Here is a 12,220-nt window from a genome sequence, read left to right as displayed (position 1 = left end):
ACATAGAGCCAATGTCAAGCCAAACCAATTTTGTAGCCATTTTGCCTTTTACAACCAGGACCCATTGATTTCTCGATTTTATTAGCTCCAAGCAACTCTTGAAATTGTTTAATGATTGAGGGCTTCCTGTCAATTAGCCCTGTGATGCAGAATGATCAATTTCTAACATGGCAGTTAATTAGTCATCCACTTTCTCCCTGTAATAGTACATCTCTGGGAAAGTGGTACCTCTGGCAAGATTGGAAAGTATTTCACTCTTAAGTAGGCCAAATAAACTTTGACACCAACATACTGCTTTGTGAATCTTCCCAACAACACATTGCAGCTGAAAGATGATGCACTGGTTTCCCTAATTCATTGAAGGCAAAATCAAGCATCCCTTAATTCCCTTGCAGAAATTTCCATTAGACACTGACGCTTGCTTCATGTTCATCTATAATGCCAGAAACAAAATGAATGTAAAATCACTCCATAATTAACATTCAGATTTGGTAAGTGCTCCTCCAAACATTCATCTTTAAAGACCTAGAAATAATATCTTTCACCACAGAAGTATTTCTTCTGATACAGTAACAAATTAGTTTCCTGTGAGTAACAGGTAATATGAAATAATGAAGGGCCTCTTGGTGTTTTCATGGTTACACAAACCGAAACAGAATTTATATATATAGCTCTAAAATTATAAAAATGTATTAACAAATATAAAAGTTTTCACATCAGAGATGCAGTGTTCATAACGATAATGTGTCAGAATGTTAAATAAGTCACATTAATAACCATCCATCGCATTCTTTAAAACTTTGAGCTGATCATTTAGAACTGTCACATCAATTTCTTGCTGCATGGCTGCCTCCCAATAGCCCAAGTCTGGTAATTTGTCACACGACTCGATGTTCAGAAGGTCGTGGAAGAACTGCGACCACAGTTGTTTATGACATGACCTGTTAACAATAAAATGACAACTACAGTCATCACAGTTCTCAAGATTCTAGCAGATACACATTTTAGTAGTGTCTACTAATCAAGACACAGTAAGAGGTTCACAAATAAATTGAGAAATAACAATATGCCACTTTTAAGGTGGGTTTATACTAACAAATTTTTTATCAGCATATAAGGATATAGGGTGTATAACAATGGACCTGCAAAATTACAGACCAATATCTTTAACATCGGTTTGCTGCAGAATTATTCTGAGTTTGAATATAATAAATTTCCTTCAGACTAAAAAGCTTATGTATATGAATTAGCATGGTTTTAGAAAGCATTGCTCGTACAAAATTCAGCTTGCCCTTCCCTCACAAGATACACTGTAAATTGTGGATGAAGGGCAACAGGCAGATTCCATATTTCTCGATTTCCGAAAAGCATTTCACATGGTGGGTGCTCCACTGCAGACTGTTAACTGAAGTATAAGCACAGATATGCAAGTGGCTCGAAGGCTTCTTAAGGCACTGAGTCCAGTACGTCATTCTCGTTGACGAGTGTCCATCAAAGATGAGGGTGTCATCAGGAGCGCCCCAGTGAAGTGTGAGAGGACCACCATTATTTTCTATGTACATAAATGATCTTAAATGATCCGGCAGTCAGGGTGGGCAGCAATCTATGGTTGTTTCCCAATTTGGCTGTGTTTTATGGGAAGGTTTGAAAGTTGTGCAACTGTAGGAGGGTACAAGATGGCTTAGGCAAAATTTCTAGTTAGTGTGATGAATGGCAGCTCGCTCTAAATGTGGGAACAATGCAAGATAATGCATATGAGTAGCATAAACAAACCTGCAATATCCAGATGCAGCATTAGTAGCGTCCTGCTTAACACAGTCACGTCATTTATATATCTGTGTGTAATGTTGCAAAGCGATATGAAATGGAACAAGCATGTAAGGTTTGTGGTATGTAAGACGAAGTGTTTGTTGGGAGAATTTTGGAAAAGTGGAATTTATTTGTAAAGGACGCATACAGGACACTGGTGTGACCTATTCAGGAGTACTGTTTGAGTGTTTGGGATCCACACCAGGTCAGCTTAAAGAAAGACTTCAAAGCAGTTCAGAGGCGGGCTGCTTAATTTGTTACTGATAGTCCGCCTTGATAGCTGAGTGGTCAGGGTGCCAGAATGCCATGCTAATGGGCCTGGGTTCGATTCCCGGCTGGGTCGAAGATTTTCTCCACCCAGGGACTGGGCATTGTGTTGTTGTCATCATCGTCATCATCATCGTCATCATCATCATCTCATCCCCATCGATGTGCAAGTTGCCGAAGTGGCATCAACTAAAAAGACTTGCACCAGGCGACTGGTCTACCCGACAGGAGGCCCTGGCCACACGACATTTCATTTCATTTTTTGTTACTGATAGGTTCTAACAACACAAAAGTATTATAGAGATTGTTCAGGAACTCAAATGAGAAACCCTGGAGGGAAGGCAACATTCTTCTCATGGAACACTACTGAGAAAATTTAGATAACCTGCATTTGAAACTGACTGCAGCACAATTCTACTGCTGTCAACATAAATTTCGCTTAAGGGCCATGAGGATACAATATGAGAATTTAGGGTTCATATGGAGGCATATAGACAGTCCCTTGGTCTTTTTACAAATGGAACAGGAAAGGAAATTACTAGTAGTGGTACAGGAGACCCTATGCCATACACCATACGGTGGATGGTGGAGTGCGTAGCTATAGATTCCCATAGTTCTAATTTTCTCCCATGGTTTCAATTCTCTCTTAAAAATTCCTTATCTTTTTAATACATACTTTCCAAATAAAGATTGTTTTTGAGGTTCATTTCTTATTGATGCAAGTGAATTAACATGCAGTGAACAGAAGAGTTTGTTACAATTTATACATGGAGCTGTAAAATAAATAATAGAGAAGCAAACTACTGTGAATCTGTATGATGTTTAACTTTTCTAGTGAAGAAAGTGTTGTAAATTAGGCTACAATTCGTTACTTCATACTTCTTTGGGAAACACATCTTCTGCAATAGTTTCATGATAAATAAATGCACAAATGACTTTAAATGTATGTTTTCTGGATAATACTGATATTGATTACTTTGCTACAGTATGTTTCATAATTACAAGATTCCTGTTTAGGTCATTTTTTAAAAATCAAGATGCTTTTTATAAAACAGGAGCTATTTCTCAACTTTTTTAATGAAAAGTCAGACTTGTCTTGTCTTGCAGTCCTGTTTCCTCTTGTAAATTTATACCCCTACCTTGTTATATCCGAACACTACACTTAGTAGAGGAGAGAAGGGTGGGGGGGGGGGGGGGGGGGGGGGGAGAGGCACTGAGCCTTAAGAGCCCAAATGAAAAGGCCCTTATGAAATTAATTGTTTTACTAACTAATTTATTTATTTGAGCCTGCACCCAAGAAGACAGTTATGTCAAGCTTGTACTTATTCACTAACATAAAGCAAATTTCCTTGTCACTATAAAAATGTAGAAAAGTTCTGATAGAACTTAAATAATTTAAGAAGAAAGGAAACTTGCAAGTTTTCTTTCTTTTCTGTGTGTGCCTGTCGGTGACTTACTGTTTTTGCTATTCTATGAATGGACATCTTCACTCCTAAATTATTTACAATTTTAAACATACTGTTTGACAATAAATTGTAAGAAAATTCTAAAATAAATAACGAGAGTGACCTCTGACAACAAAAGAAATAAATACAATGGAAGAAAAAGGTAATACTAACCTTCTGCCGATAGCACTTACATTACAGCCAATATGACTTGTTGGACATAATTTCACAATCTGACAGAGAGGATACTAGTGTTTGCTGATATAGTTATTGTGTCACCATTAAAAGAGTGGAACTGCAAGAACATACTGTTTCAAAACATTATTCATACTGCATATATATCATGTGCATGTAAGTCATGATAATAAATGTATTAATCAACAGCAAGCAAGATGAGAAACTACTTCAATATTACTTTCAAATCCAGCATGTATGACAACCATTTCACAAGTCCTACTGCATTAAAGCATTATGCCACCGATATTCCTTTCGAATGTTTTTCTTGTGTGCATTTCTTTTGTTTAGATTCATGTTGGGGACTTCAAAGTTTTCAAAGACAGATTTGTAGGTGTTTCTTGCTCACATATTTTGTTTGATTTGCTCCATATCAGTGTGTGATTGGATTGAGGTGACAGCGGTAAGGAGGTAATTGTTGAACAGTAAAACCATTTCTGTCTGCAAAAGTTGAAGTTTATTTTCCTTCACATTTTATAACAATTCTAGTGGACACAATCTCTGTCATTGCGGTACTGTTTTCCTCTACAATGGCAGTATATACACTACTGGCCATTAAAATTGCTACACCACGAAGATGACATGCTACAGACGCAAAATTTAACCGACAGGAAGATGCTGTAATATGCAAATGATTAGCTTTTCAGAGCATTCACACAAGGTTGGCGCCGGTGGCGACACCTACAACATGCTGACATGAGGAAAGTTTCCAAACAATTTCTCATACACAAACAGCAGTCGACCGCCGATGCCTGGTGAAACGTTGTTGTGATGCCGCGTGTAAGGAGGAGAAATGCTCACCATCACGTTTCCGACTTTGATAAAGGTCGGATTGTAGCCTATCACGATTGCGGTTTATCGCATCATGACATTGCTGCTCGCGTTGGTCGAGATATTTATATGGAACACAGTGCTGGATCCCAACAGCCTCGTATCACTAGCAGTCGAGATGACAGTCATCTTATCCGCATGGCTGTAACGGATCGTGCAGCCACGTCTCGATCCCTGAGTCAACAGATGGGGACGTTTGCAAGACATCAACCATCTGCACGAACAGTTCGACAACGTTCGCAGCAACATGGACGATCAGCTCGGAGACCATGGCTGCGGTTACCCTTGACGCTGCATCACCGATTGGAGCACGAATGGCAAAACGTCATTTTTTCGGACGAATCCAGGTTCTGTTTACAGCATCATGATGGTCGCATCCGTGTTTAGCGACATCGCGGTGAACGCACACTGGAAGCGTGTCTTCGTCATCGCCATACTGGCGTATCACCTGGCATGATGGTATGGTATGGGGTGCCATTGGTTACACATCTCGGTCACCTCTTGTAAGCACTGACGGCACTTTGAACAGTGGATGTTACAGTTCAGATTTGTTATGACCTGTGCCTCTACCCTTCATTCGATCCCTGTGAAACCCTACATTTCAGCAGGATAACGCACGACCGCATGTTGCAGGTCCTGTACGGGCCTTTCTGGATACAGAAAATGTTCGACTGCTGCCCTGGCCAGCACATTTCCCAGATCTCTCACCAATTGAAAACGTCTGGTCAATGGTGGCTGAGCAACTGGCTCGTCACAATACGTCAAGTGGCATCGTGTTGAAGCTGCATGGGCAGCCATCCAAGCTCTGTTTGACTCAATTCCCAGGCGTATCAAGGCCGTTATTACGGCCAGAGGTGGTTGTTCTGGGTACTGATTTCTCAGGATCTATGCACCTGTGAAAATGTGATCACATGTCAGTTCTAGTATAATATATCTGTCCAATGAATACCCGTTTATCATCTGCATTTCTTCTTGGTGTAGCAATTTTAATGGCCAGTAGTGTATTCTTTTTGGATACCAAGGTTTGAAGTTTCATTTTCTTGGACTGTGAGACTCAGTTCACAGGTGCATTATTACCTACAACAACACATCTACACTTCAGATATTCCATTCCTCCAAACACTTATCATAGTTTTTACTGTACATTAAGGCTTTCTGTAATGAAACAGTGAGTCCTTTATGTTTATATTCCGTACATGAACTTTCTGCTTTGAGATCATATCACTTTTCTTTGGTGGTGTTTCGTTTTTACTTATCTAACTAGGAGAGGCCAGACCCTGTAATCATCAAACTTCACTGCATTTCAGCGTACTAATATGAGACCACTCAAAAGTCAGTCCTCTGGCAGGGATTAGGTAACTACACAAGATATTTCTGAGCGGCACGTGGGGGTGGCAATGGGGAGAAAAAGGAAGGGGAGGGGGGAAAGAGTTTAATGGCCAGGGTGCGGCATGAGTTAAGGATAACATGGAACTGTTATAACTACAAAGTAAGGCGATTGTATTTGTACTTCTTAAACATACCCAACAATAGTTTCCAAGTAATCAAACAATTAATGATTTTGACATAAATAATTTAGGAGTAAAGCAGATATTCACAAAGTAACAGGTGTGGAGCTGCCAACAGGCGAAAATTAAACACACACACACACACACACACACACACACACACACACACGCACGCACGCACGCACGCCTGTGCACCTACATCGTGTGAGCTTGACACATGTTGCCACACTTCTGATGTGTTCCACACATATAATTCGAGACGAGAGATGGTGCTAACTGGGGTGGTGGTCAGGTGGCTTCAGGCCTATGTTAAGATCACATTCACCTTCCACGTGATTGGCTCAAACTGCACTTAATGCAACAGTTTTTTCCTCTTTGAAAAAAGGAATCAAACCTTAATCAGAATTTATATATTATTATTTTAAACAAATTACATTTTACTGTGAGTATGGGGGAAAGTAGTCAGTATACATGGCAATGAACTTTGTCTTCAGTGTAGAATGTACATTTTTATTTATTTTTCTAGCATGTTTGTTTGTGTTTCTATCGACCTACCAGCGCTTTCGTATGGTAAGTCACATCATCTTTGTTTTTAAATATATTTTTCCCAAGTGGAATGTTTCCCTCTAATATATATATATATATATATATATATATATATATATGCAGATGGATATGAGTGTGTGTGCGAGTGTATACCTGTCCTTTTTTCCTAAGGTAAGTCTTTCCGCTCCCGGGATTGGAATGACTCCTTACCCTCTACCTTAAAACCCACATCCTTTCGTCTTTCCCTCTCCTTCCCTCTTTCCTGATGAGGCAACAGTTTGTTGCGAAAGCTTGAACTTCGTGTGTATGTTTGTGTTTGTTTGTGTGTCTATCGACCTGCTGGCACTTTCGTTCTAGCATTCACAACCAATGGTTGCTTCACCACGACAGAGGGAAGGAGAGGGAAAGACGAAAGGATGTGGGTTTTAACGGAGAGAGTAAGGAGTCATTCCAATCCCAGGAGCGAAAAGACTTACCTTAGGTGGAAAAAGGGACAGGTATACACTCGCGCACACACACACACACACACACACACACACACACACACACATATCCATCCGCACATACACAGACACAAGCAGACATTTGTAAAGGCAAAGAGTTTGGGCAGAGATGTCAGTCGAGGCGGAAGTACAGAGGCAAAGATGTTGTTGAAAGACAGGTGAGGTATGAGCGGCGGCAAATTGAAATTAGAAATTAGCGGAGATTAAGGCCTGGCGGATAACGAGAAGAGAGGATATACTGAAGGGCAAGTTCCCATCTCCGGAGTTCTGCCAGGATGGTGTTAGTGGGAAGTATCCAGATAACCCGGACTGTGTAACACTGTGCCAAGATGTGATGGCCGTGCACCAAGGCATGTTTAGCCACAGGGCGATCCTCATTACCAACAAACACTGTCTGCCTGTGTCCATTCATGCGAATGGACAGTTTGTTGCTGGTCATTCCCACATAGAAAGCTTCACAGTGTAGGCAGGTCAGTTGGTAAATCACGTGGGTGCTTTTTAGGTGGACGGCGGAAAGACACTCTTGGTGGAGTGGGGAGGATTTCATGAAGGATGGATCTCATTTCAGGGCAGGATTTGAGGAAGTCGTATCCCTGCTGGAGAGCCACATTCAGAGTCTGATCCAGTCCCGGAAAGTATCCTGTCAAAAGTGGGGCACTTTTGGGGTTCTTCTGTGGGAGGTTCTGGGTTTGAGGAGATGAGGAAGTGGCTCTGGTTATTTGCTTCTGTACCAGGTCGGGAGGGTAGTTGCAGGTTGCGAAAGCTGTTTCCAGGTTGTTGGTGTAATGGTTCAGGGATTCCGGACTGGAGCAGATTCGTTTGCCCACCAACACCCCGCACCCCTACCTTCTACCTTCTTCCTAAAATTCACAAACCCAATCATCTCGGCCGTCCCATTGTAGCTGGTTACCAAGCCCCCACAGAACGTATCTCTGCCTACGTAGATCAACACCTTCAACCCATTATATGCAGTCTCCCATCCTTCATCAAAGACACCAACCACTTTCTCGAACACCTGGAATCTTTACCCAGTCTGTTACCCCCGGAAACCATCCTTGTAACCATTGATGCCACTTCCTTATACACAAATATTCCGCACGTCCAGGGCCCCGCTGCGATGGAGCAATTCCTTTCACGCCGATCACCTGCCACCTTACCTAAAACCTCTTTCCTCATTACCTTAGCCAGCTTCATCCTGACCCACAACTTCTTCACTTTTGAAGGCCAGACATACCAACAATTAAAGGGAATAGCCATGGGTACCAGGATGGCCACCTCGTACGCCAACCTATTCATGGGTCGCTTAGAGGGAGCCTTCTTGGTTACCCAGAGCTGCCAACCCAAAGTTTGGTACAGATTTATTGATGACATTTTCATGATCTGGATTCACAGTGAAGAACAACTCTAGAATTTCCTTTCCAACCTCAACTCCTTTGGTTCCATCAGATTCATCTGGTCCTACTCCAAATCCCATGCCACTTTCCTTGATGTTGACCTCCACTTGTCCAATGGCCAGTTCACACGTCCGTCCACATCAAACCCACCAAAAAGCAACAGTACCTCCATTATGACAGCTGCCTCCCATTCCACATCAAACGGTCCCTTCCCTAAAGCCTAGGTCTTCGTGGCAAATGAATCTGCTCCAGTCCGGAATCCCTGAACCATTACACCAACAACCTGAAAACAGCTTTCGCAACCTGCAACTACCCTCCCGACCTGGTACATAAGCAAATAACCAGAGCCACTTCCTCATCTCCTCAAACCCAGAACCTCCCACAGAAGAACCCCAAAAGTGCCCCACTTTTGACAGGATACTTTCCGGGACTGGATCAGACTCTGAATGTGGCTCTCCAGCAGGGATACGACTTCCTCAAATCCTGCCCTGAAATGAGATCCATCCTTCATGAAATCCTCCCCACTCCACCAAGAGTGTCTTTCCGCCGTCCACCTAACCTTCGTAACCTCTTAGTTCATCCCTATGAAATCCCCAAACCACCTTCCCTACCCTCTGGCTCCTACCCTTGTAACCGCCCCCGGTGTAAAACCTGTCCCATGCACCCTCCCACCACCACCTACTCCAGTCCTGTAACCCGGAAGGTGTACACGATCAAAGGCAGAGCCACGTGTGAAAGCACCCACGTGATTTACCAACTGACCTGCCTACACTGTGAAGCTTTCTATGTGGGAATGACCAGCAACAAACTGTCCATTCGCATGAATGGACACAGGCAGACAGTGTTTGTTGGTAATGAGGATCGCCCTGTGGCTAAACATGCCTTGGTGCACGGCCATCACATCTTGGCACAGTGTTACACAGTCCGGGTTATCTGGATACTTCCCACTAACACCATCCTGGCAGAACTCCGGAGATGGGAACTTGCCCTTCAGTATATCCTCTCTTCTCGTTATCCGCCAGGCCTTAATCTCCGCTAATTTCTAATTTCAATTTGCCGCCGCTCGTACCTCACCTGTCTTTCAACATCATCTTTGCCTCTGTACTTCCGCCTCGACTGACATCTCTGCCCAAACTCTTTGCCTTTACAAATGTCTGCTTGTGTCTGTGTATGTGCAGATGGATAGGTGTGTGTGTGTGTGTGTGTGTGTGTGTGTGTGTGTATACCTGTCCCTTTTTCCCCCTAAGGTAAGTCTTTCCGCTCCCGGGATTGGAATGACTCCTTACCCTCTCCCTTAAAACCCACATCCTTTCGTCTTTCCCTCTCCTTCCCTCTTTCCTGACGAAGGAACCGTTGGTTGTGAAAGCTTGAATTTTGTGTGTATGTTTGTGTGTGTATCAACTTGCCAGCACTTTCATTTGGTAAGTCACATCTTCCTTGTTTTTATATATTATCCATCCTTAAGGAATATGAAGATGAAAATACAAGATTTCTGCATTTCCACTGCTATTATGATGAATAACATCTAAAACATTGGGAAGGCCTGTCAAGATAGGAAGAATGTAAGTGAGCCACCAGAATACATACACACACACACACACACACACACACACACACACACACACACAAAGAAAGAGAGAGAGAGAGAGATACAACAGCTACTGCACTGTGACAAAGGCTGTTAAAATATGTAATAAATAATGTAAATTGCTGTGCCTTATCCACCTGATGATGTCATGTCTTGCCAAGTTAGGATGAAACATGTTTTCACTTCTGCCTTTGGTCTACCTCTGTGGAAGGAATCCAGTGTTTTGAAATCCAAGTCTTCCTTCATTTTTTTAAATTAATTTCTGCCGGTCATAACAGAGCTGTGTCTTCTGAAGTTAAATAATGATTAATCTATCATTTTTTTGAGGGATTTCTTATTTTGGTACCCAGTTTTCTTTGGGTTGTAGAAATACTATAACACTGAACAGATTAGCAATTAAAGGTATAATGGCAGATAATGTTTTGAGTTTGGAACAAAGTTACAGGAGTGTAGTGATGAAGGTAATGAATAAGCTAGAAACACAAAATGTTGATATATTAACAGCAGTGGAATGACAACAGTAATTAAGAATCATAGTAATAATGTACAGTCAGGATACATACTAACCTTGGCAATGATTTTTGTATAACCCATTTTCCACTCTTATGTGATACTTTCATATACTCTCCAAACAGGAAACAATGAGCTGTTGACAGGAGTCCAAAAATATCGGTCTGAAAATATAACAAACAGGCAATGGAAGAACAATATTTTAAAAATATTTCAGATTAAAAAGCTAACCTACAATTTTTTTCCTTTTATACTTCCCTGAATGATGTAAAATAATTTAAAACTTATTTCAACAATGTTAGGAAAACACAGATTACTACTTACCATAAAGATGACACATTAAGCTGCAGACAAGTACAATTAAAAGACACTTTCACATTAGCTCTCCTCCACAACCTTCATCAGCAAAATACAGAGAATACACACCATTCATTCACACAAGCAGCACACCTCACATACACATGACTGTCAACTCTGGCAGCTTGGACCAGAATGCATTCTGCCTGCAACTGAAATATCTGTCTGTAACTTAACGTGTCATCTTTACAGTAAGCAGCAATCTATCTTTTCCTCATGCTGTTGATATTCCAACCCGGAGTTTCCATTGTTTAAAACTTACTTCTTCTCCTCTTCTCTCTCTCTTAAATAGCATGGTCTGTTATTGAGAATGAACACTACTATGAAAAAGCATTAGGAATATCTAGTAAAATTTTTTATTGATAATAAATAAACAATTAGAAACCAAGAGCAAGCTCCTGGTCTTGCAGCAATCCCAATAGCTACACACAAGGCAAAGATATGAAATCACTGGTGGATAATTTGCTTTAGTTGAATATGACATTGCAATTCTTTGTACCAGTCTTCTCTTTCATATATTGGAGAGAGTGTTAGTGGCATTTATTGTCATGGGGTTGTTATATGAAAATGCAGTCACTGCCCAATATACCACGTGAAGAAGTATGAAATCAGAATTTGACTGCAATAATTACACGTCGTTGTTTGAAACTGATAAACAATATTTTATTCAAAATAATCTTCATTGTTTCATACAAATTGATGCGTTGTTCAGCGAATGTGTGTCCCAGTGATGCAAATAGATGACAATTGGACAGAGCCAAGTCTGGAGAACAAGCTGCTTGCCCTAGTATTTCCCAACTGAACGCCTCGATTGTTTTCCTGACCCGTTTTGTTGAGTGGATGGGGCGTTATCATAGAGCAATATGATTGTATGTTGCCTTTTTCCATATTCCGGTCTTTTTTCACTAATGCTCGATTTAAATAGATCATTTGCTGTTGGCAGCAATCAATGTTAACGCTTTTACCAGATTTAGCAGCTCATAATGGATGACATCATTCTGATAACACCAAATTCAGAGCATTGTCTTCTTTCCAAAGCGATTTGGCCTTGCAGTGGATGTCGATGGTTTGCCTGGATTCACCCATGATTTATGACACTTTTCATCACCTGCCACTATTCGATGGAGAAACAACTTTCTTTTGTATCTAGCGAGCAGCATTTCACAAGTGGTCTTTCGATTTGTGTGCTGTCTTTCATTCAGTTCATGCGGACCCCATTTTCCCACTT

The 12,220-nt window shown here is 41.3% G+C and overlaps 1 protein-coding gene across 1 annotated transcript in view; it reads right to left on the bottom strand.

Annotated features, from left to right (window-relative positions):
* Positions 1-623: 623 nt before the first annotated feature.
* Positions 624-12,220, bottom strand: part of LOC124616100 — a 131,660-nt gene continuing 120,063 nt past the window's right edge. The window contains exons 13-14 of the mRNA XM_047144360.1: positions 10,693-10,799; positions 624-941 (exon numbers count right to left, since the gene is read on the bottom strand). Of these exons, the coding sequence (XP_047000316.1) occupies positions 770-941; positions 10,693-10,799 (279 nt within the window). The 3' untranslated portion in view covers positions 624-769. The remainder of the gene's footprint in view (positions 942-10,692; positions 10,800-12,220) is intronic.

This window comes from Schistocerca americana, chromosome 5, assembly GCF_021461395.2.
Source record: "Schistocerca americana isolate TAMUIC-IGC-003095 chromosome 5, iqSchAmer2.1, whole genome shotgun sequence".
Classification (NCBI taxonomy): domain Eukaryota; kingdom Metazoa; phylum Arthropoda; class Insecta; order Orthoptera; family Acrididae; genus Schistocerca; species Schistocerca americana.
Note: the sequence above shows the minus strand (reverse complement) of the source record. Positions and strands in the feature narration are given on the sequence as shown.